The sequence below is a fragment of the Heteronotia binoei genome, chromosome 20 (genome assembly GCF_032191835.1).
Source record: "Heteronotia binoei isolate CCM8104 ecotype False Entrance Well chromosome 20, APGP_CSIRO_Hbin_v1, whole genome shotgun sequence".
Classification (NCBI taxonomy): Eukaryota; Metazoa; Chordata; class Lepidosauria; order Squamata; family Gekkonidae; genus Heteronotia; species Heteronotia binoei.
In genome coordinates, this window is record NC_083242.1 from 25,681,267 (window position 1) to 25,706,900 (window position 25,634).

Below are 25,634 nucleotides of genomic sequence, written 5' to 3' on the forward strand. Positions count from 1 at the left end.
GTACCCACAAGATGGCTATCTTTCTTGCCTGCCATAAACAAGATGTTGAAGTGTTGGCCAGCCGTTAAAGCGTACTTTCAAAAGCTGGGAGAGGACAACTGTCCTTCTCTGATATGGCGCCACATTGACGATGAGGCTGGAGAAAAGGACTACAGTACATCACAAACTTACATGATGTTTCTCCAGACCACTCTGACGCCTATTGAGAAGACTGTACTGATTCTGGAGCAGGATGCACTGACAGCACCTGAATTGTTTGAGGCCATGCTCAGGTTGCTAAACAGCCTTAAGCAATGCAAAGCTGACTCCTTTTTTGGAACGGATACAGATAAGGCGCTGCGCAAAATGCTACCTTCAAAGGCAAGGAAAGTGAAGCAGGACTTCCTCAAGTTCTTCGAAAAAACCATCGCATATCTGGAAGCAAAGTTTGATTTCTCTGAGAAAAATCACCTGAGAGGGTATTCAGCCTCATGTCAGCTCACTGGATGGAGACCAGGAATCGGTGTAACGTAGACCTGGTGAAAGCAGAGCTGCAAGTCAAAGTGAATTTTGATATGGATTGTGAACAATTTTATCACAGTAGATCGCTTCCATCACACAACAGAAGGTAAGGAACAAATTGGCTGTGACTTGACAGCTCGTTCCACCACTTTAATAATATGAAGAGAACTTGGTTTCCTTTCTTTTTTGCAGTTTTTAGTATTTTAGTGGCATCTGAACACCTTTTTCTTTTTGTGTGCTGCTTGGGGAGGACCTGCTTTTCTAGACCTGTATCTGCCTGGCTTCAGGCTGGGCTACGGGACACAGACTGGCAGTGGTGGTTTTAGCTGCTGATCTCAGTTTGATTGTAGATAAGGGTTGCTTTGTTGCTTTTACTGGGTTGATCAAGACCCTTTGATACTGTGGACAGTCTTGTTGAAATGTTTGTCAGCACAAGCAGGTATCAAGGATAGTGGATTGTTTTCCTGTGAATCTGACTCAAGAGGGGTTGCTGTTGGAGCCTTTTTTTCTTCAGCAGGGAACATCGTGAAGTTTCTCTTCTTTTTTTGTATATTTTGGGGATGGTAATGTCACCAGAAGTCTCTGTTTCCAGCAGTGGCAATTTGGGGAAGTGATATCACTTCATGTTTCTGGTGGTGATATTTGGGGGAAATGACATCACAGGAAGTGCTGTCAAAGGAAGTGATGTCACTTCCTGTTTCCGGCAGTGGCATTTTTTTGGGGGGGGGGAAATGATGTCACAGGAAGTGATGTCACTCCCTGCTTCCGGCAGGTGGCGTGGGGGGAAACGATGTCACAGAAAGTGATGTCACTTCCTGTTTCCGGCGGTGGCATGACGTCACCGGAAGTGACTTCCATATCATACACACATTCATTCCCCCCTCAAGGTGTCCCTGGCTGGCCTGCAGATATTATGGCCACCCTAGACATATCTGGTAAGAGCTTGAAAAAACCATGTGGGAAGCCTCTGACACAGAATGCCCAGAGTATTTTTATGCAATAAGTTCTGTGTTATATTCTTGTCCGAGACTGAGGCAGACACTCATCGCTCTCCAGGATCCTGATGCCTACAACCTGATTGGCCATTCTCTCAGAACCAGCCAATCGGGATGTGAGGCATTTCTCCAGGAAATGCAAATGAAGGATGCTGGAGACCAGAACAGGATTGGCTAGTACCTGCCTGTTGGGCGTGGTTAAGCCTTCTCAAACTGTATATAGTTCGTTGTTGTTGCCTGTTGTACTAGTGACTGTTCTTGCTAATACAGAGTTGTGTTGAATGAGAGCTGGCTGAATTCACTATTTAACAGTATTGTCTAGTTAGGCTCTGATCTCGGTCATAAAGCTAAGTTCACACAGGCATGGTAGTTCCTCTGTATTGACAAATCAATAAGGCTAGTCTTGAGAGTCATTACGGACAATTAATGTAAATGACCACTTAACTTTTTTAATCAGTGCTTTTTGATCCATTACCTAGAACTTCCTGAGGGAGCCTCAGAACCTGTTTTTAATCTCCAGCTCCAGTCATGGAATATGTGAATAAATCATAACCAAACGCCAGCGAAAGCAGTTTCTTTCCTTTAGTCAACGCAATAAGTCTCCTACCTCAAATACATTGATTCACGGTGGACTGACCGATCAGTAGCTTTCAGAAAGGGGAACTAAAAGAGGATCTCAGTGTTCGGAGACCTTGTAGCTCTGATTAGCAGACGCTAGAGGCAAGCCTGTAGCCAGAAAATTTCTGGTGGAGGGGCCCCAGAGGAAAAAAAATTGGTGGTGGGGGCCGCAGGAGTAGCAGTGGAGAGATCGGGTGGGGTCAGGAGCAGCTCTAGGGTGAATAGCGCCCTAGTCAAGTGCCCCGACGCGGTGCTCCACTCGCCTGCCCCCCTGCCGCCGCAGCCACGGCGCTCTGCTCATCCGCCCCCCCTATTTGTAGGTCATCCAGCAGCACCTGGTTGGCCACTGTGGGAGGCAAAGTCCCCCCACACCCCCAATTTTAAGCAGGCAATGGAGGCTTAGATGAGATGGGCAAGCAGAAACAACAAATACAAACTGCAATTGAAAGCGCAAAAATAAACACCAATACAGAATTCCTTTTCAAAATTATGTATCTTATTACTAAATGTAAGGAAAAGTGAAAAACCTTATTCAACAAACTATATCACATAAAGTTTAAAGACAAGAAATGTCATGTACATAAATGTCAACTATTCAAAATTGTCCAAAATAAATATCAAAGCCTATGAGACCATATCAATGCACTTTAAATATGATCATTTTAAGAGATGAGCTGGGTTCAGGAATGTCATTTCGCCAGGCAAATTCAGAAGGCTCTTGCATCCATTTAGGGAAGAGGTTAAGATCTGACATGCTCCCAGTATCAACACTGAATTGGAACAAGGGGCTGATAACTCTGAAGAAAATAAGAATACTCTGAGCAGTGTTCTGTCAAAGCTGCAGAATCTTGTAAGCAAAAATTCTACTTTGTGAGCTACGGGCATTAACGTTGTGAGCTACTGCGTCAATTATTGTGCTCTGGGGTCATCCTTCCTGAGCTAAGAAAAATATGTGTGAGCTGGAGGCTAAAAATCTGTGAGCTAGCTCACGCTAACTCAGCTTAGAGGGAACACTGCTCCTGAGGAAGATGTTTGACAAAATGAGCTCATATCCGGGTGCTCATTGAATGGACTTTTTGGTATGATATTGTAAAGTTGTACTTCTTTATAATGTGTACAAAATATTTCTATCACTCTAAAAATTTTTACTAAACGTTGTTAGCCAGCATATCAGTGTTTGGGGTTTGCTAAAATTTCCTGTTAGAGAAAGGGTTGCCAGGTCTCCCTGACCACTGACAGTGGGGTGGGGGTGGTGGGGTAGGGTTGCCAACTCCAGGCTGGGACACTCTTGAAGATTCAGGGATGGAACCTGTGAAGGACAGGAACCTCAGTAGGGTACAATGCCACAGAGTCGTCCTTCCAAAGCAGCCGTTTTCTCCAGGGGAACTGTAGTCAGGAGATTAGCTGTAATTCCAGGGGATCTCCTGGTCCTGCCTGGAGGCTGGCATCCCTAACTGAAAAGGAAATGAACAGATGAACAGTTGCCAGTAATGCAAGGGTAAACCTTGCACAGATCTGTGCCACTGTGCTTAAAACAATTGCATAGGGTGTATATTGTTTATTTATTGTGAGACCTCAGAAATAAATTTATTTGATGAACTTCTCATAAAACTTTCTGCCGTCTATGCAAAACAGAATTGTTCCGGAGGGCTTTTTAAAAAGGAAGAGGGCTGCATTGTAAGAGAATGATCGAAGAAGATGGTTCAGTAGAGGTCAGGACTGTGGACTCTGCCATAACTAAGAGCTATCGAGTTCTGTATCTTTTAACCTTGCATAACCTTGCATACATTACTACATATGTAACACAGTTTAATGCATTGCTTAACATGTCATGCTTAATACCAATGTCTGTCAGAAGATTCCTGCACTCCCCATCCTGTTACATTGTTTATTAGCTGTCTTCCATGCTGATGATTGTACTAACTCAAGGGTGGCCAAACTATGGCTCAGGAGCCACATGTGGCTCTTTCACACATATTGTGTGGCTCTCTAAGCCCCCACTCCACCCCACTGGCCAGCTTGCAGAATAATAATAATAATAACAATAATAATAATAATAATAAATAAATAAATAATTTTATTTTTATATCCCGCCCTCCCCCGCCAAAGGCGGGCTCAGGGCGGCTCACAGACATGGAATTCCATGATTCAATAAAACAATACAATACAAACAACAATTGGACAGACCGATCAGAAGGCATTTGTCTCTTTAAATGATTTCTCGAAGCCAAGCTAACTGGCGGCTTGGCAAATGCATTCAAAGTTAAAGTTGCTTTCTTTCCATTTCTCTCAGCTATTTGTTTTCCGTCCGTCCATCCTTCCTTCCTTCCTCCCTGGCTTTCAAACATCTGATGTTCATGTCTTGTGGCTCTCAAACATGTGAGATTTATTCTATGTGGCTCTTATGTTAAGCTAGTTCAGCCACCCCGTACTAATTTGTGTAATCTGCCCCAATTCTCAACGAGAAATCAGGGTATAAATAATAAAAATAAATGAATGACAGCATTTATTTAAAAGCTATTTATATCCTGGCTTTCCATTCTATAATCCATCATGTAGCTTACATGCATATATGACATACAACGTGAAACACTATGAAAGGAAGTGGGGAAATAACGTAAAGAAAGCAACAAAAAAGCTCCTTCAAATAAAAGTTTTACTAACATAATTCAGTTTGAGAGTGAGCACCAAATAAATGTAATTTGGGGGTCTGAGCCACTACCTGGGAGCTACGAGATGACCTTTCCCCCTGTAGCCACCTACCTAATCTCAAAAGATTGGAACAGTTGGAGCAGGACCTCCAGCGATTACCCGAATAAATAGGTTCATATGAGTCTTTCAGATACCACAGTCTGATATAGCGTTTAGGGCAGGGGTGTCAAACTTGCGGCATGGGGGCTGAATCAGGCCCCTGGAGGTAGAATTGCCAAGTCCAATTCAAGAAATATCTGGGGACTTTGGGGGTGGAGCCAAGAGCAAGATTGTGACAAGCATAATTGAACTCCAAAGGGAGTTCTGGCCATCATATTTAAAGGGACCGCACACCTTTTAAATGCCTTCCCTCATTGGAAACAATGAAGGATAGGGGCACTTTTTGGGGGGGCTATGCTGCAAATTTGGTGTCTCTACCTCAAATAACATCCCACCTCCCCAGAGCCCCAGATACCCACCTATCAATTCTCCATTATTCCCTATGGGAATCAGTCTCCATAGGGAATAATGAGTGTCCAGCAGGCATTCCCCCCCACCCCCGCTTTCTGATGACCCTGAAGGGGGGGAGGGCCTCCAAACTGGGGGATCCCCTGCTCGCACCTGGGGATTGGCAACCCTACCTGGAGGGCTCCTATCAGGCCCCTGAGCAACTGTCTTTTGTCTGCTTCCTTCTCCCTCTCTCTTGCTTCCTTCTGCATCTCAGCTTGCTTTGCAAGGCTTGCTCAATTGCACAGGAGCTACACAGCAAAACCTCGATTTTCTCCATTGGTTGAGGCTCCTCTCCCTCCTGGTCCCCTGGGGAGGGAGGGAAAGAGCCAGGGCTTCCTTTGCCCAGTTCCCTGGATCCCATGGGAGAAATACAAAGAAAGCACCTTTAAGACCAACAAGTGCTAATGTTTTAAGCATGGGTTTTTAAAAAGTTTTTTTTTTTAATTTAGTCGTGTTTGCCTGTGTCCTTTAAAAAGTTTATAGCTCTGCTACCTAATCTTAAATAGGTACACAAATGGCCCGGCCCAACATGGCCCGGCCCAACAAGGTCTCATTTATGTCAGATCTGGTCTTCATAACAAATGAGTTTGACACTCCGGCTTAGGGTGGTGGGATACTCAGATTCGGATCTTCGCATGTTGATCCTAATGAGATTGAGAGTAAAGCGCTGTAGCACGGAGAAGGATATGTTTTGTATGAAATAAGGTTTTGAATGGGACAAAGTGTTGGAGCCAAACAGGATAATTTAATCAATAAACCTGCTGTGCGATTAATTAATCTGCTGCAGGAATAAAATATATGCACGCCGCTGGAAAAGATGAACATTTTTTGTGGATGTAGGTTATTCGAACCTGTATTGGTCTGCACTTTTCGAAGGCTTACTGCCATAAAGGAGAATAAATTGGATTTGCAACGGAAGAGTGTTCCACGATACTTTATTGAAGATACAGAAATCATTGCTACTGAGAGGTGGTGAAGCTGGTTGTACACAGAGCTTTACGGTTTTCTCCCTAAACCTCCAGGTGGTGGCAAATCTCCCACTATTGTGACTGATCTCCAGGTGATATGAGATAATTTCACCTGGAGAAAATGGTCAGTTTGGAAGGGTGGACTCAGGGGTGGCCAACGGTAGCTCTCCAGATGTTTTTTGGCCTACAACTTCCATCAGCCCCAGCCATTGGCCATGCTGGCTGGGGCTGATGGGAGTTGTAAGCAAAAAACATCTGGAGAGCTACCGTTGGCCACCCCTGCTCTATGGCATGATACCCGACTGAAGTCCCTCCTTTCCTCAGGCTCCATCTCCCAAATCTCCAGGTATTTTCCAAGCTGGAGCAGGCAACCCTACCGACCTCACGGTGTGGTTATTGTGAAGATAACTTGGAGGACAGGAGAAAGAGAAGAAAACTGGAATACAAATAATATGAATATATGTTCCTAGTTTTGTGAATAAAACCCAGTGGTTTGAACTGAACCAGGAAAGTAAGAGAAAGGCTGTGAAGCTTATTTTTGGATTTAGAGATACATTAATTTCAGAGCCTCCTTTGTCACTGCAAAGGGGCCCAGATGTGTTACCAAATCCAGACTGGGAAATTAATGATGATTTGGGGGTGGAAGCTGAGGCAGGAGACCCAAGAGAGATGTGATTCCACAGAATTAAACCTCTCAACCTGCCATTTTCTCCACAGGAACTTATTTCTCTAGTCTGGAGCCAGGGCCAGCCACTAGGCAAACTAGGCAATTGCTCTGGCACTGGCCTTCTGGGGGTGCAGAACTGGGTGCCCCCCATGTGACTATGTGATGTCATCAGTGCAGGGGGGGAGCGCCAGACATTAACCTTGCCTACGGTGCCAGACATCCCCCCCTGCTGTCTTTACAGTCCTAACCTAGGGTTGCCAATCCCCAGGTGGGGGCAGGGCATCCCCCGGTTTGGAGGCCCTCCCCCCGATTCACGGTCGTCAGAAAGTGGGGGGAGGGGAGGGAAATGTCTGCTGGGAACTCTGTTATTCCCTATGGAGATTTATTCCCATAGAAAATAATAAAGAATTGATCCGCGGGTATCTGGGGGGGCTGTTTTTTGGGGTAGAGGCACCAAAATTTCAGTATAGCATCTAGTGCCTCTCCCCAAAACACCCCCCAAGTTTCAAAAAGATTGGACCAGGGGGTCCAATTCTATGAGCCCCAAAAGAAGGTGCCCCTATCCTTCATTATTTCCTATGGAAGGAAGGAATTGAAAAGGTGTGCCGTCCCTTTAAATGTGATGGCCAGAACTCCCTTTGGAGTTCAATTATGCTTGTCACAGCCTTGATCTTGGCTCCACCCCCAAAGTCCCCAGATATTTCTTGAATTGGACTTGGCAACCCTATCCTAACCCCACTCAGTTAATTTGACGTAAGCCTTATTCATTTAAATATAAATTCTTTCCTGTTGTGGACTTTGGATTGCAGCCTGCATATCCAAATTGGGCATTCCTTCTTATCTTGTTGGGCAATTGCTACCACTGTTGCCATTATTAATTTTACATTCTTCCTTTCTTATTTTTTTCCATTGTATAATCCAGGGATGGTCAACAGTAGCTCTCCAGATGTTTTTTGCCTACAACTCCCATCAGCCCCAGCCATTGGCCATCCATTTATAATGCTAATTGCCATGTATTTCTTTTCTCTTTTTGGGGGGGGGGGAAGGGGGGAGTCAGTGACTGCCACAAGTTGAAAGGAACACAGTTTCAGCTAGAATCCATACCCAGTTGAAGATATCAAGTCTGTTAATCCACTCAGACAGGTATTTCATAGGATTGCTTAATGTCATTTGGAGCCCTGGATGGAATTACATCCACCACACTTCACTGTGTTTCAGTCTTGTTAAAATGTATAAGAAGGGAAACATCCCCCCCCCCCCCCCTCACCACACACAACCTTTTCTGCTTCTGGTTCAATAAACAAATACATTTTTGAAAATTACAATTTTAAAAAAGACTGTACCACTAGTGGAATTCAATTCTGCTGAAGTGAATGAGTCCCCGAATAGCAGCTGATTTGGCTGTATTCTGCTGGGAATACAGTCAAATCAGATTCTCTAATGTTATTCGGTAGCCAAATATGGCTGGTCAAATACCACTGAAGCAGTATTCAGCACCGTTATACCCTATTGAAGTACATGGCAAAATAGGGTATAATGAATTGTGCCTGGGGGGGGGCAGGGAGTTTGAGGGAGAGGCACCAAATTTGCAAGGCTGCTTCTGGTGCCTCTCCCCACCAGATATTCCATGTTCCGGAAAGACTGGGCCAGGGGTTCCTATCCTAGGGGCACCCAAACAGGGTCTTTGTTCCCTAGGGTGGAAAAAGCTACCCCAGGCAGCAGTTGGATTCTCCTAGACCGGGCTGGCCAAACTTACTTAACATAAGAGCCACATAGAATAAACAGCAGATGTTTGAGAGCTGGGAGGGAGGGAGGCAGGCAAATACATGGGGGGGGAGGGAGAGGTGGAAAGAAAGCAGCTTTAACTTTACTTGAAGCCATTAATGCTATATATCAGGATTGGCCAAACTTGCTTAACATAAGAGCCACAGAGAATAAACATCAGATGTTGGAGAGCCACGAGACATGAACAAATATTATACATGTCTTTATTAAAAGTTTGCACAGAAAGATAAAATACATATGTATGCACTTTATAATACGACCATGCTAGAAAGAGACTTTTTTAAAAAAGCAAAAGCTTGGGGATAACATAAACCCAGCATAGGGAAAAGTTAGGGAAATATTTTTTGGTACCAATGGGAGGCGGAAACACACATATACCATATAAAATCACTGACCACCCCTTTGCATCCTTACGCATCTCTCTTTGCCTTGACACCAAGGTTAGTAAAAGATACAGCTCCTACAAGAGCAATGAAACTAAGAGGGAACCCTGTGCTGCCCACTTTAATTCTGTCCCTTCTTCCAGTGGCTCCCTCGGTTCTTGCACTCTCTTTCCCCGCTCTAGGTCTAGGGTGACCTCTGTGGTGCAGGAGAAGAGGTTGCAAGCCTGCGTATTTCTGTCTCCTTTCCTGCTTCACACATGGCAGAAATAGTAGCCTACCTGTGGGTCAGTGCTCAGAGGCTGACTGAGTTCCTGATGCTGGGCATGCTTACTTGAGAGTAAGCCTGCCTTAAGTTCCTCTTTGACCTCCAGGAGCCACATTAAATGCGTGAAAGAGCCACATGTGGCTCCTAAACTGCAGTTTGGCCACCCCTGTCCTAGAGAATCTCTGCAGTGGAAAGGCAACTGAGTTTTCACCAGTGGAAAAGCTGGTCAGATCTAATCCTATATTCTTGACAGAAATTAGACAGAGCACTTCTGGAAGACCCAGCCTCGTGGCGCAGAGAGGTAAAGCTGCAGTATTGCAGTCTGAACTCTCTGCTCATGACCTGAGTTTGATCCTGGTGGAAGCTGGGTTCAAGTAGCTGGTTCAAGGTTGACTCAGCCTTCCAAGGTTGATAAAATGAGTATCCAGCTTGCTGGGGGGGGCGGGGAAGTGTAGATGACTGGAGAAGGCAATGGCAAACCACCCCGTAAAAAGTCTGCCATGAAAACATTGTGATGCGACGTCACCCCAGAGTCGAAAACGACTGGTGCTTGAACAGAGGACTACCTTTACCTTTTTACTTCTGGAATTAGATCAGCTTTGTTAGAACCTCAGAATGGTGCAACTTTTTGTTTTGGTGCATTCCGTTTCTCCTGCGTGTAGGCGATGTGAATCAGTACTTATCGTTTGATTGGTAAATGGTACAAATGGAAGTCAATTACCACATACGGTTTTGCATTACAGTAAATTACTAATTGTGTGTAAATCCCAAAAGGTCAACTGTTGATCACTAAGGGGACAGCATAATAAAATTCTCATGTTTCAAGCCATTTAAGTTAGCAGTTATGTAACTGGCCTGGGTGTCATTTTCCGTTTCAAGCTGTATTGATTACAATGGAGGAGCAAAAACAAAACAAAACCCAAGAAGGGAACAGCTGCTTGAACTGAGTTGTAATGTACTGGGAGACGAGACGTGGTAAAGGCATTGGTCTTTAATCGCTGATACATTACAGAACTGGGAAACACGCGGCCGGGTCCGCTAATATATACATGCACCCCGGATCAACCCCCCTGCTGGCCAGCCCAATCCTGGCCAGTTAAACTTCCCGCGCTTGGTCTTGATTGGCGGTGACTTTTCCCGCGCTGCGCCAGGTAACCCGAGGACGTCCCGGCTTGCGCGGCGCGGGTGCAGAGTCCGATACTCAACACTCCTCCCCCCTTAGTTTAAACCACATAGTCCCGGAGGTACGCCGGTGCTCTCCGTTCCCGTGTCGATCTCCTCGGGGTCGCTCTTGGTGCGGAGGCTGGTTCCGTCGTGGGCGATGCTGCTTCTGGCTGCGGGATGTTGGGGTCTGTTTCAGGCTCCGGCTCTGGTTCGGTGTCTCTGGGGGCGTCATAAGTGGGTAGTTCCTGTATTGGCGAGCGCCCTTCCGGACCTTCGGTTGCCCGCGGATCCCTATTCCCTACCTCCTCTGTTTCTTCGGGTAGGGTGCGGCGGCGCAGCTGATCTATGTGCCGCCTTAGTACCTGGCCCCCCTCGGTGGTCACCTCGTATGACCTGGAACCTGTCACCCTAAGGACTCTCCCCGCGACCCACTCGGGACCGCTTGCGAAGTTCTTCGCGTATACCGGGTCACCCGGAAAGAACCCCCGCACCGCCTCCCGGATCTCTGGGGACCCGCGGACCTCGGGGGCCCGGTCGGGGTGCAGCCTGTCTAGGCGTGTTGTCAGTTTCCTCCCCATAAGCAGTTCTGCGGGGCTGGATCCCGTTATAGGGTTTGGGGTGATCCTGTTGTGGAACAGGAAGGCTGAGAGGCGGTGGTCCCAATCCCCTTGTACTATTCTCCCCAGTGCTTCCTTGGTGGTCCGCACCATCCGCTCTGCCTGGCCGTTGGTGGCCGGATGGAAGGGTGCGGATCTTATGTGTCGTATGAGGTACCTCTCCGTGAACTCCCGGAATTCCCGGGAGGTGAATGCAGTACCGTTATCCGTCACCAGGGTGTCTGGGATCCCGTGCGTGCATAGGACCCTCCTGAGTGCCCGGACGGCTGCTGCTGTGGAGGTTGAGGCTACTGGAATCACCTCCAGCCATTTTGTGTAGGCATCCACAAGTATAAAAAAGATTTGGCCCTGATACGGGCCTGCAAAATCTAAGTGGAGGCGGGACCATGGTCGCCTGTTAGACTCCCATCTGTGGACCGGGGCTGATGGGGGATCGGGCCGGGATTCTTGGCAGGGTTGGCACCTCCTCACCCACCCCTCTATCTCCTCATCCATGCCCGGCCACCACACATAACTACGGGCCAGGGCTTTCATCCTCACGATGCCCGGGTGGGTCTCGTGGAGGTCTTCCAGCACCTGCTTGCGCAAGGGGGGGGGAACCACCACCCGACTGCCCCAAAGCACACACCCCTTGTGGGTTGATAGCTCGTCCTTCCTGGACGCGAATGGCCTGAACGCGTCTTCGACTTTGCCTGATGGCCACCCCCTCCCCACCCAGTCCCTGACCCGTGCCAGGATGCGGTCCCTCCCTGTTGCCCGAGCCACCTCCGCCGCGTGCAGGGGGCGCTCGGGGAGCGATTCAATGAGCATTACCCCATGTGCCGGGGCGGGATCCGGTTCTGTCATGGGGAGCGGCAGGCGGCTGAGGGCATCGGCGTGTCCCATGGCTTTACCCGGGCGGTGGATCAGTTCATACGTGTAGGAGTTCAGGAACTGGTTCCACCTCAGGACCCTCTGGGATAGGATTTGGGGGGTCTGACGGTCTGGAGCTAGGAGGCCCAGGAGCGGCTTGTGGTCCGTGGCGATGGTGAAACGCCTACCGTAGAGGTAGTCGTTGAACTTGTGCACCCCCGCCACGATCGCCAAGGCCTCCTTGTCAATTTGAGCGTAGTTCCGCTCCGCTGGAGATAGAGTCCGTGAATAGTACGCGACTGGCACTTCCCTCCCGTCCGGGAGTTGGTGCCCCAAAACCGCTCCTACTCCGTAGGGGGAGGCGTCGCAAGCTAGGATCAGGGGTAGGTTTTCGTCGTAGTGGTGAAGTACCGCGTTAGAGACCAAGAGGTCCTTCACCGCTTGGAACGCCGCGGCTTGGCGTTGGCCCCAGACCCACGGGGCCTGTTTATCCAGCAAACGGTGCAACGGTTCCGCTACGGCGGCTTTGTGCGGTAGGAACGTGTGATAAAAGTTCAACAATCCTAAAAAACTCTGTAGTTCTGCCTTGCATTTGGGCGCAGGAGCCTGGACTATGGCCCTGGTCTTGTCCGCCGTCGGGTGTATCCCCGCCGCGTCCACGGCGAACCCCAGGAACTCCACTCGCGGGACCCCTAACAAACATTTCTCCTTTTTGACTCTCAGCCCCGCCGCTTGGAACCGCCTGAGGACCTCGCGCAGGCGGCAGCAGAACTCTCCTTCATTGGGGGCGGCGATTAAAACGTCGTCAAAGAAGGGTTGAACTCCGGGGATCCCTTTAAGGAGAGAGTCCATTATGCTCTGGAATATCCCCGGAGCCACACTGACCCCGAACTGCAGCCGTTTAACCCTGAACGCGCCCCTGTGGGTCACGATCGTCTGCGCCTCCGCTGTCTTAGCGTCGACCGGCAGTTGCTGGTATGCTTGTGCTAAGTCCAGCTTCCCAAAAACCTTCGCCCCGGCTAGCGCTGCTAGGACGTGGCTGACCACCGGGACTGGGTAGGGGTTGTCTTGTAGCGCCTTATTGATCGTGCACTTGTAGTCAGCGCAGATCCTCACCTCCCCATTGGGTTTGACGGGCGTTACTATGGGGGTTTCCCATTCCGCGTATGTTACCGGTTCTAGGACGCCCTGGGCCGTTAGGCGGTCCAGTTCTGCCTCTATTTTAGGCTTAAGGGCGAACGGGACGCGCCTCGCTTTAAGCCTTATGGGCCTGACCATTGGGTCAATCGGTAGGGTGATGGGCGGACCCTTATAGCTCCCCAAAGACCCATCAAAGACCTCGGGGAACTCCTGGCAGACCCCGTCGAATTTGCTTGCCTGTAAGTGGTCCACCCCCACCAGCTGGATCCCCAGGGGATTGAACCAAGCCAACCCTAGAAGTGTGGTCAGTTGGCGCTTGACCACTAGGATGTCCAGGGGCCCTCTGAAACCCCTTCTTTCCACATGCACCCGGGCCCACCCCACGATGTGTACTGGGTTCTTCTGAAAGTCCCTCAGTACGAAGTCCGCTGGCCTCGTTTGAAGGCGGCGGTGGGGGCATAGTTTCTTGAGGGTTTCCTCCGAAATGATGGAGATGGAGGAACCCGAGTCCACTTCCATGGTGCAGGGGGCGCCCTCGATTAGGACCGACATTTTGACCTTGTCTGGGGCCGATAGGGGCAAGTTCAATACCTGCAGAGTGGTGGATGCCGTCGTGTGGGTGTCCAGGGAGTCGTGATGCGCTGATGGTTGTCGGCGGCTGTTCTTGGCCCGGCAAGCCCGAGCGATGTGGCCCGTCTTTCCGCAGCTGCGGCAGTCCAGGTTGCGGTACGGGCAGTCCCGGCGCTCGTGGGGGTCGCCGCAGCTGGCGCATCTGGGACCGGTGGTGGCGGTGGCCCTCTCCGTCGCTCGCTGTCTAGTGGGGGCCCTTGTGTCCGTTCTTTGGGGCCGCCGGAGTTGAAACGCTTCTTCCTCTGTTCGGTCTTCTGGCTCCGTTTCCCCTTGGTGGACTGCTTCACCTCGTGGCTGGCCGAACGCCTTGGTGGCCCTCTCGAAGGCCGTTGCCTCGTTGAAGGCTTGTTGTAGCGTTAGCTCCTCCTTCGCGAAGAGCTTCTGCTGCAATCGCTCGTCGCGGAGGCCCCAGACGAAACGGTCCCGCAGGGCTTCGTCCCTTTTGTCAAAGTTGCAATTTCCGGCGATCTGCCGAAGGGCCGCCAGGTAGACCGCCGCTGTCTCCCCCGACTTTTGGTCCCTCTTGTGGAAGAGGAATCGGCGGGCGACGATGGACGGTTGGGGTGAAAAGTGGCCCGTGAGGAGCCTCACAACTTCCCGGTAGGTCCTCTCCGTCAGCTTAGCTGGAGCGGAGAGACCTCGTGCGATCTCGAAGGTCTCTTCGCCACAGACGCTCAGCAGGACGTCTCTCTTTCTCTCGTCATCGTCGATCAGGTTCGCCCGCAGGTAGCACTCGACCCTTTCGGTGTAGGTCTCCCATCTCTCGGGGTGCTCCGGGTTGAATTCCGCAAGATGGCCCGTCGTTACGCTCGAGTTCGCCATGGTGGCGGCGGGCTGCCCGATCCTGCGGTCTCTCGCCTTCCTCGTCTCCGGCCGGACCTATCTAGATCCCATCCTCGTCGCCAGTGTAATGTACTGGGAGACGAGACGTGGTAAAGGCATTGGTCTTTAATCGCTGATACATTACAGAACTGGGAAACACGCGGCCGGGTCCGCTAATATATACATGCACCCCGGATCAACCCCCCTGCTGGCCAGCCCAATCCTGGCCAGTTAAACTTCCCGCGCTTGGTCTTGATTGGCGGTGACTTTTCCCGCGCTGCGCCAGGTAACCCGAGGACGTCCCGGCTTGCGCGGCGCGGGTGCAGAGTCCGATACTCAACATGAGTAGTGTGGCCAACTGCAGATGGGGAGATTCCCAGGGGTTGGAGCTTCAGTCAGGGTTGCCAGATCTGGGTTAGGAAATACCTGGATGTTTTGGAAGTGGAGCCTGAGGAAAGCAGGGCTTAGGGAGGGGAGGGGGTATAATGGCTCAGAGTCCATTTTCCAAAGTGGCAATTTTCTCTAGGTAAAATGATCTCTGTCGCCTGGAGATCAGTTGTAATCCCTGGAGATCCCCAGCCAGTACCTGGAGGTTGGCAGCCCTAGGAGTGTGGGGTTTGGGGAGGGGAAGGACCTCAGCAGGGTGCTGGGCCAGAGCCCCCTTTTGAAAGCAGCCAAGTCCTACAGGGAAACTGATCTTTCTAGTCCTCAGATCAGTTGTCATTTGAGCAGTCTCTAGGCCTTATACACAGTGGTTATCATAAGTTTCAAATTATCTGTACCCTTTGGTTTCTTGTTGTGTTTAAGTTCACCTGGAGGCTGGCAAGCCTACAAAACGAGCCTTCTGTGTCCTCCCTGCCCTCCCCTCATTAAAAATGACTGGGTAAGGATTTCGTTTTATTCTGAGAGGTTTGCCCCGTGGCGCAGAGTGGTAAAACTGCAGTACTGTGGTCCGAACTCTCTGCTCACGACCTGAGTTCGATTCCAGCGGAAGCTGGATTCAGGTACCCGGCCCAAGGTTGACTCAGCCTTCCATCCTTCCGAGGTGGGTCAAATGAGTCCCCAGCTTGCTGGGGGGAAAAGTGTAGATGACTGGGGAAGGCAATGGCAAACCACCCCGTAAAAAGTCTGCCGTGAAAACGTGAAAGTAACATCACCCCAGAGTCGAAAGCGATTGGTGCTTGCCCAGGGGACCTTTCCTTTTCCTTTCCCTTAAAACTTTAGTTTTTCTGAGGTGCTGCAAAAACTCTGCGTTGGTTTCTGCTGTTGCAGCAGAAGAGTGAGGTGGTGGGATGATTGCAAAACTGCGTGTATTTCTCCCTTCTTCTGAAAATGCATATGAGCGCTGCGGGCGGGGTGGGTGGGAGAGCACCGCCGGCCGTCCGCAGAGATGCGCGTAAAAGATGCAGCGCTAAAGGCGCCTCCCTTCTTCCCCACGGAGCTCGAGCCTCTCCGCGATCCGTTGCTCTGGCCTGGCTCGGCGATCTCCGGCACGGCCTGGCTCCACCCCGGAACCCGGAAGTGGGGCTATTCGGTCCTCGCGGGCCGGGGAGCCTGCACCGTTGCCATGTCGACGGCGATGAACTTCGGGAGCAAGAGCTTCAAGCCGAAGCCGCCGGACAAAGGCGCCTTCCCCCTCGACCACTTCGGTGAGCGCACGAGCCCCCGCCAGGCCTGGCGTTGGTTGGCCCGAGACACAGACTCCGGGCAAGCAACGCCAATGCATTATTAGTCAGAGTGGGCTACCCCAGAAATATGCCTTAGTGAACCGGGGTGGATCATCTCTTTTTTTCTGGAAGCGTGAAACCTGGGCTGTTGGATGGATGATACTACTTTTATTTCATAGCTCTTCAGCTGCAGTAAGCAAAAGAAATACGCTACTGCTAGAATTTCATTGCTCGTTAGTTGCAGTAAATCAAAGAAATGCCTCCAGCTGCTTTTATTTTATTGTTTAATTATAATTAGCAAAAGAAATACGTATGCTGCTACTATGATTTTATATGGTTGCAATGAGCAAAATAAATGCTCTCTTTGATCCCCCACTTCTCCACTTGCACCTGCTGGAATGGCCTTGGGTCAGCCATAGCTCTGGTAGGAGTTGTCCTTGAAAGGGCAGCTTCTGTCAGAGCTCCTCTCAGCCCCACCCCCCTCGCAGGGTGTCTGTTGTGGGGGAGGAAGATAAAGGAGATAGTAAGCCGCTCTGAGTCTCTGATTCAGAGAGAAGGGCGGGGTATAAATCTGTAGTCGTCTTCTTCGTTCTGTCCCTCGTGCACCCAGCCTTATAGCAATTTCATTGCAGGTTTAGAAGCAGTTTAGATGTGCATTACGTATAGAATAGTCAGAAAATCCTAAGATTGTCTGACAGAATCCTAAGATTCTAGCTCTTTTTAGCATTATGCATCACTAGATGGAGAGCTAGACCTGTTTTCAAGGGAAGAGACATTTCAGAGGTGGTTCTGCCATTGCCTGCCTCTGTGTCATGCCCTTGGTACTCCTTGGAGGTCGCTCATCCAAATACTAGCCAAGGCCGACACTGCTTAGCATTTGAAATCTGATGGGATGGGGCTAGCCTGGGTCTGGAAAGCAGTTTGGGTGTTACAACAGTGATTGTTGGGACAGGTTATTGATACCTCTGTGTAACTTAATGGGTGATCATCTCTATTATTATGTTTTTGGTTCATTTCTCACCCACTTTTTTTGTTGGGACTCCAGGAGGAATACAGAGTTCTAAGAAACATGCAGTGAAGACCAGTATAATGTGCACAACCAAAAGTAGGCCACACGGTTTAAAGAATGATGAAATAAAAATACCACAGTACATCTGGTAGCCTGCTTTTTACGCTTGGAGAGAAATGAGATAAGGACAGAATATGCTTACTCCATATTTTCTTTTGTACTAACCAGTATGTGCATTCTTACTCAAATTTGTATCTATTTACTTTAAGTATGACACTTCTGTTGTATCCTCAGATGTATTTTTGTTTGTTTGTTTTAAACTATGTGGCAATAATTGTATAAATCTAAAAAGAGTGCAAAATAATAAATATTAAAAGTGGGAAAGAATTGGAAGGTCATTTATCTGGAAAAAAGATGTTATCTCTACCTCCACCCAAATAATCCAGAGGCCTAAATTATATATTGAATGTACTTTTTTCCCCATACAGGGGGACATTATCATACTTTAATTTTGTACTTCCAAAGAATTCAGAGCATCCAAGAAGGCATAGATCCTTTGTTAATCTATGCTTGGGGAGCCAGCGTGGCATAGGATCTGGGAGACCCAGCTTCGAATTCTCACTTTACCATAGAGGCTTGCCTTGGGCCACATATTCATCCTAGTCTACCTCGCAAGGTTGTGAGAATAAAATGGAGGAGAGGAGAATGATACAAGCCACTTTGGATCTCCATTCAGGGAGAAAGGCAGGGTATAAATGATGGAAATAAAGCAGAAAAGCATAGCTGTTCTTTAAAAATATGCACAGTGATATTGCGTATATTTACAATAGAAAAAAGGTGCACAAATAACAAAATAGGAAATGTGGGAAATAAATGGAGGTTAAGTTGTCTGAGTTTCACTGATTTAATGTCTGCCCCAGAATGTCTTGGGAAGGTGTCAGACCTGTCCCTAGCACAATTTGTTTTGTTCTGGAGATGATTTGTATCAATTCCCCCACATGTACCTGTTGCAGGTGAATGTAAAGTCTTCAAAGAAAAATATATGACGTGTCTGCGGGAGAACAGCTTTGAGAACAACTTGTGCAGGCAGGAATCAAAGGAATACTTAGAATGCAGAATGGACAGGCAAGTGCTTTCCTACTTTTTGCAAAACCTCCCTTATTCTAATCAATGGATACCTGCTCTGGTGTTGTGGATGCCGGATCAGCTTGCACCAGGATGGCAGCTGTCCATTCCTCTAGATGGCTTATCTGTGAAATTGTTAGTGGGGTGGTGGAAGTATTCCACACTTTTGCCTGTGTCTGTTGTTTTCTCACTTGCAGAAAAAAATGAGGGCCGGTGCTTTAGAAAAAAGTTGTTTGCTCCTGTGTGTGTTCAGGCTTAGAAATGGATTTTAAGTGTGGAGCTTTGTTCCAAGTATACAAATACATCTCGCAAAGCACCAGACCGTCAAACCAATTGTACAAGCCTTGCTTGAAGCAGATTTCGATATATAATTCCTGGGGTGCAGTGGGTTAGATCTGGTGATTCCCCATAGGTTGTGGCTCTGGGTTTGAATCCTATACACTCTCTGTTTCTCTCCCTCCCTCTCTCCAGAAGGGAGCTGTACTTTCATTAGTGCCAGTCAGGGTATTTGGCTGTGCTGATTGAGGTTATTGTCTCTACCTGAGGTAGGGTTCCCAACTCTGGGCTGGGAAATTCCTGGAGAGTGGTGGTGGAGCCTATGGAGGATGGAATTTGGGGAGGGGAGGGACCTCAGTCAGAATATAAAGCCATAGACTCCACCCTCCAAAGCAGCCATTTTCTCCAGAGGAACTGATCTTTGTAGTCTGGAGATCAATTGTAATTCCAGGCCCCAACTAGAGACTGGCAACCCTGATTTGAGGTCTGGGTTTAAATCCCAGTTCTGGCATGGGTCTTGCACTCTTTTGGGGGGAGGCATATGGGGCATATGCTAATGCGTTTCGAAGGACCCAGGTTCTATCCCTGGCATCTCCCCTCAGAGCACCAGCAGGAACATGCCAGAGAAATTAGTAAATCTCTGCCTGCTGGCTTTGATAGACCAAAGATCTGGCAGCGTAATGCCTTGGCAGGGGCTTGCGTGAGCTGGTACAGTCTTTGCAGGGGTCTGAACCGTTTCAGAATGCACAGGAAGCAATGTTGCGTTTTAGGAAATGTAATCAAGACCTCCTGGTCTGTTCTGATGCAGATTAATGGTGTGATTTGAGGATGCGATCCTAACGACATTCACTTGGAAGTAAAAGGGATGTACTTAAAGGTGCTTAGGACTGGAGTGTTTGCCACCCCGATTCAGCTGTGGCTTGCTTGTCTCTAACTTCCTCTAGATTTGCACCAAAGCCTGGTAAATCGGTGACATTTGGGGGGTTCAGAGCTATTGACATTAGTTCGTGCTTTCCAAAGAGATAACCTGGTGCTATACCAAACACTTCAATCCAGCACATGCTGTTAAAAACCAAGCTCTGTCAATGCTGTTTCTAAAAGGTCACCATGAAACACTTCCCGTCCTTTGAATCCTCCCAACACGCCCATTGAGGCATCTTGGTATCATTTACCTATCAAGAAGTCTGAGAGGTTTTCTTTAAAGGGAGAAGACTTCTGCTCAGTGGTAAATGAATGTGGTTGGGTGGGGTTTCATATTCACTCTTTCACCCCCAGTTTTAAAAAGGATCCCAATTACCCAGCTGGAAAGTAGCTCTCCTTGAGGCCAGTCAGAGGTGGGCTCTATCTGGGCTTTAGGAATCCAAGATCTGACATCATATAAGGCGACTTCATATGGTCAAGGATGGACAGGGGAAGGTAGTTTTACTGACAGTGCCATAAATTGAACTCAGGACCTTTCCCAAATCAAAAGTGTTCTACCAGTGAGCCACTAGTCCAATCTAAAGAGTCCAACTTTTGACATGGGAAAGGTTCCAAGTTTCATTTCCGTCATTGCTGGTGAAAGGATCTTGGCTTGTTGTTTGCTGGGCGAAGGCCGTTTTCTGCCCAAGGGACCTCTCTGGGTGTTAAAGGTAAAGGTAGTCCCCTGTGCAAGCACCAGTCATTTTCGACTCTGGGGGGTGATGTTGCTTTCCAACATTTTCACGGCAGACTTTTTACAGGATGGTTTGCCATTGCCTTCCCCAGTCATCTACGCTTTCCCCCCCAGCAAGCTGGGTGCTCGTTTTACCGACCTTGGAAGGATGGAAGGCTGAGTTGACCTGGAGCCGGCTACTTGAACCAGCTTTCGCTGGGGTCGAACTCAGGTCATGGGCAGAGGACTCCGACTGCAGTACTGCAGCTTTACCACTCTGCGCCACGAGGCTGGGTGTTAGGAACCTTCATAAGTATTATTATTATTATTATTTAAAATGTTTTAATGCTGCCTTGCCACCCAAAGGCAACAAACATGAAAGCGTTTGAATTTTAAAACAGCATTTAAAGTACTAAATAATTTGATAAAAACATATAAACATGCAACACCAAAAACCAGGGAAGGAGGCCTTAACAGTCACTGGGAGTATGCCAAACAAAAATGTCTTCACCTGCTGGCAGGAGGCACCAATAGAGGGAGAGGGACGAAACTCCTTGGGGAGGAAGATCCATAGTTTTGGGGCTGTGACCAAGAAGGTCCTTTCTCAAGTTGCCACCTTTCTAGCCTCAAATGGCAGGGGCACCCAAAGCAGGGCTTCTGAATATGTCCCAAAGCGAGAAGGTGGTCCTTAACTCACCCCCTAGGTCACATAAGCTCCAATCCTTTACGCTTATTTCTCTGTGCATAAGAATAGTGATGTAATAGTGGCACAGAGATTTTTATGGTATCTGGTTTTGCTCAGTACTATTCCACCTTTCAGCAGGAGGGCAAGGAACTCTGGAATTTCCCTGTGTGTTTTACCCCATGTTCCAAGCCTGTTTTGATCCATGAGAACTAGGACCTTGCCTTTCTCTGAGCATAATCCTAAAGTATCCTCCCTGCTGCAATAGCTTTCCTTTATTGTTTTAAAGGGGAAAGATTGTGGAGCTCTAGTGACAAGAGTAACCCTACTGCTTCCAAGCTTTAATATTTTCTCTTTTCTTAAAATTAGGCAGCTGATGGCCAGAGAACCACTGGAAAAACTGGGTTTTAAAGACCTCGTGGAAGAGAAGTTTGAAGCCAAGAACGAGAAGGTGTAATGAAGGAAAGACAATTTTTGGCTGCCTTTGATGGAATTTAACATCTGCAACAGATCATATTGTATTTTTGGGGTGGGTGGGAATACTTCTGGGGGCCATTTGTTTCAAAAGAAAATACTGAAACAGTCACCCCAGTGAAACATTGCCCAAGAATGAGGTGGAGAGTGAATCTTCCTTGGAGGTTCAGATTTCTACTTTGTGCTCCAGCTCTTGTTCCACAATAGGGCCTGAGGATTTGCTGAAATGCCCGGGACAGAGGAGCTGTATTCTCTTGCACTAGCTGAACATGGAAGGGTCAGACTGCTGGCTTACAACGATCCTTGCAAGTGTGCCTTTGACAACAATGCACATAAATAACAATCTACCAGTCTTCTCAGTGGCAGAGGCTTCTCCCCGAAATGGCTGTATGAATCTTAAGCATAGGTGCTTAGAACTTGGTTTCCAGTAGAACTTCTGTTTAAGCAGAGGCATTCGGAGACAACATTGTACATAAAGGGTAGTTGCTTTGTGAGCTATTTTTGGGGGGAAATAAATCTTCGTCTTTTTTATTACTGAATTTTTGCTCTCCCTTCTTCTGTCTGCAGCTCTTCCAGATTTGGGAGGGAGGGGGGAGATGTTTCTTATTAGAGGCAAATCTTTTGGGGTTGTTTCTTATTCTCCAAGTTCTGTCCTTTAGAAAATCACTGTATATCTAATACACTGTAATGAAACTGTGCATTTCACAAAGTTCGCACGCAGTGCTTTCTACGTGTGGGGCTGCTGCTAACACACCAGCTTTGTTGGAAACGTGGGCCACGATCTGGAATGAAGTTAGGCGTGTGGGATTAGCTGCTGTGGCAAGTAAGGGGTTTGTTGCTTTGTGAAAACATCCCTTTGTAGGAGTGGATTCTTGAGCAAAGGGGCTGTCATAATTGGATTAATGGTGTCTGGAAAAGAACACACGAGGGAGGGGCCAGTGGCTCAGTGATAAAGTAACTGCCTGACATGCAGAAGATCCCTGGTTCAATCCCCAGCATCTCCAGTTGAAGAGTATGACAGTACGTGATGTGAAAGACCTCTGAGAGTGCTGGCCAGTTGCTTCTAGTCTGAGGAGACAACACTGACCTTGATGGATCAAGGGTTTGATTCAGTAGAAGGCATGTCCATGTGATGTTAAACCAGAAAGGCCAGGTCCTTTCCCCCTGAGCAATGTGGTACAGACATTAGAAGAATCTTCAGTGACTTCCAAGGAGAGGAATGTCATTTTTCCGTGCTTCTACAGAGGGAATCTGCTTACGGCTGTAATGGAACCTTCTGCTAGTGGCAGAACAACCGAAGCATTTTTTGACACGGCGCCTGTGAGATCTTATCCTGCGTTATAAATGGAAGGGGGGCACAAACGTTTCCCCCATAAATGGCAAGGAGTCCATTTGCTTGTGGAATTTGTAACATTTGAAGATTGTGCACAAGGACAAATATGTTACCTCTGTGGATCGCTACTTATGGGGGCCGCCTTGGGCTCTTAACCAGGACTTGTTTTCCTTAACACTGGTTAAGCTGCCAAGTCAATACTTATTACAGTCAAGGAAAGGAAAGGTCCCCTGAGCAAGCACCAGTCGTTTTCGACTCGGGTGATGCTGCTTTCACAACGTTTCCATGGCAGACTTTTTACAGGGTGGTTTGCCATTGCCTTCCCCAGTCATCTAAACTTTCTCCCCAGCAAGCTGGGTACTCATTTTACCGACCTCGGAAGGATGGAAGAATGAGTCAACCTCAAGCCGGCTACCTGAACCAGCTTCCGCTGGGATCGAACTCAGGTCGTGAGCAGAGGGCTCCGACTGCAGTACTGCAGCTTTACCACTCTGCATCACGGGGCAGCCTAAATTCACAACATCTCTTGAGATCATCTTACATTCATAAAGCTCGAAAAATCTATTTCAATATCAATAATTCCAGCTATTTTTGCTTTCTAATTCCTGTAGCACAGAATTTTGCTTCTACTGCTAGTCTGAGGAGACAAGACTGACCTTGATGGACCAAGGGTCTGATTAAGTAGAAGGCATGTCCAGTAGAGAGCCAGTTTGGTGTAGTGGTGAAGTGCAGATTCTTATCTGGGAGAACCGGGTTTGATTCCCCACTCCTCCACTTGCACCTGCTAGCATGGCCTTGGGTTAGCCATAGCTATCACAGAGGTTGTCCTTGAAAGGGCAGCTGCTGTGAGAGCCCTCTCAGCCCCACCCACCTCAAGGGGTGTAGGGGGAGAAGATAAAGGAGATTGTAAGCCACTCTGAGTCTCTGATTCAGATAGAAGGGCGGGGTATAAATCTGCCCTTCTTCTTCTACATAGGTTACAGGTTTCTGTATATCTTCTAAGAGATATTTCCAGAATACTTAAGTTCTAAAATTCATATAGTGTTTCAGTGGTATAAATTTAGAGAGGAGTGGATTGATTAACTGCTATCTTTCATGATAAAATTCACAATACAAGAGAATTTGTGTGGCAGATTCAATTGCTTTTTCAAAATAGGGACAATGTCACTTCTGCAGTGGTAACTGAGAAAAATCTGCCAGACAATACTGTGCAAGGAAGTGCATCAAAGTGCGCTCTTGAAAAAGCCCACCTGTATCTATCATAGGTGATGGTCAAGATACGGGGCAGTTGCATAGTTCAGCCACGTTTTCAAACGACTAGTTTATGGTTAAGCTGCATTATGGCCATATACCTAAACCAGTCCCCCTTTTTTGAGCTGGTGAGCCCCTTTGGATTATGGCATGGTGTGGTGGGTGCAGCCATAAAATGGCTACTACAAAATGGCTGCCTCAGGAGGTAGAGCCGGCCACAAAATGGCTGCCACAAAATGGCTGCCTCAGGAGGTAGAGCCGGCCACAAAATGGCTGCCTCAGGAGGTAGAGCCGGCCACAGAATGGCTGCTACAAAATGGCTGTCTCAGGAGGTAGAGCCGGCCACAGAATGGCGGCCACAAAATGGCTGCCTCAGGAGGTAGAGCCGGCCACAAAATGGCTGCCTCAGGAGGTAGACCCGGCCACAGAATGGCTGCTACAAAATGGCTGCCTCAGGAGGTAGACCCGGCCACAGAATGGCTGCTACAAAATAGCTGCCTCAGGAGGTAGAGCCGGCCACAGAATGGCTGCTACAAAATGGCTGTCTCAGGAGGTAGAGCCGGCCACAGAATGGCTGCTACAAAATGGCTGCCTCAGGAGGTAGAGCCGGCCACAGAATGGCTGCCTCAGGAGGTAGAGCCGGCCACAGAATGGCTGCTACAAAATAGCTGCCTCAGGAGGTAGACCCAGCCACAGAATGGCTGCTACAAAATGGCTGCCTCAGGAGGTAGAGCCGGCCACAGAATGGCTGCCTCAGGAGGTAGAGCCGGCCACAGAATGGCTGCTACAAAATAGCTGCCTCAGGAGGTAGACCCAGCCACAGAATGGCTGCTACAAAATGGCTGCCTCAGGAGGTAGAGCCGGCCACAGAATGGCTGCTACAAAATAGCTGCCTCAGGAGGTAGACCCAGCCACAGAATGGCTGCTACAAAATGGCTGTCTCAGGAGGTAGAGCCGGCCACAGAATGGCGGCCACAAAATGGCTGCCTCAGGAGGTAGAGCCGGCCACAGAATGGCTGCCACAAAATGGCTGCCTCAGGAGGTAGAGCCGGCCACAGAATGGCTGCCACAAAATGGCTGCCTCAGGAGGTAGACCCGGCCACAGAATGGCTGCTACAAAATGGCTGCCTCAGGAGGTAGACCCGGCCACAGAATGGCTGCTACAAAATGGCTGTCTCAGGAGGTAGAGCCGGCCACAGAATGGCTGCCACAAAATGGCTGCCTCAGGAGGTAGAGCCAGCCACAGAATGGCTGCCACAAAATGGCTGCCTCAGGAGGTAGAGCCAGCCACAGAATGGCTGCCACAAAATGGCTGCCTCAGGAGGTAGAGCCGGCCACAGAATGGCTGCTACAAAATGGCTGTCTTAGGAGGTAGAGCCGGCCACAGAATGGCTGCCACAAAATGGCTGCCTCAGGAGGTAGAGCCGGCCACAGAATGGCTGCTACAAAATGGCTGTCTTAGGAGGTAGAGCCGGCCACAGAATGGCTGCCACAAAATGGCTGCCTCAGGAGGTAGAGCCGGCCACGGAATGGCTGCCTCAGGAGGTTTAGCCAGCCACAAAATGGCTACTACAAA

General features: G+C 48.7%; 1 protein-coding gene and 1 long non-coding RNA gene across 2 annotated transcripts in view; one reads left to right on the forward strand and one right to left on the reverse strand.

The window, feature by feature from the left end:
* LOC132588186 (uncharacterized) overlaps positions 1-25,634 on the reverse strand; it is a 268,607-nt gene that overhangs the window by 126,256 nt on the left and 116,717 nt on the right. The window lies entirely within an intron of this gene.
* LOC132588551 (cytochrome c oxidase assembly protein COX19) lies at positions 16,001-22,013 on the forward strand. The gene is made up of 3 exons (XM_060260966.1): positions 16,001-16,257; positions 18,298-18,413; positions 21,374-22,013. The coding sequence occupies exons 1-3, from the start codon at positions 16,176-16,178 to the stop codon at positions 21,455-21,457; spliced, it is 282 nt and encodes a 93-aa protein (XP_060116949.1). The 5' UTR covers positions 16,001-16,175; the 3' UTR covers positions 21,458-22,013.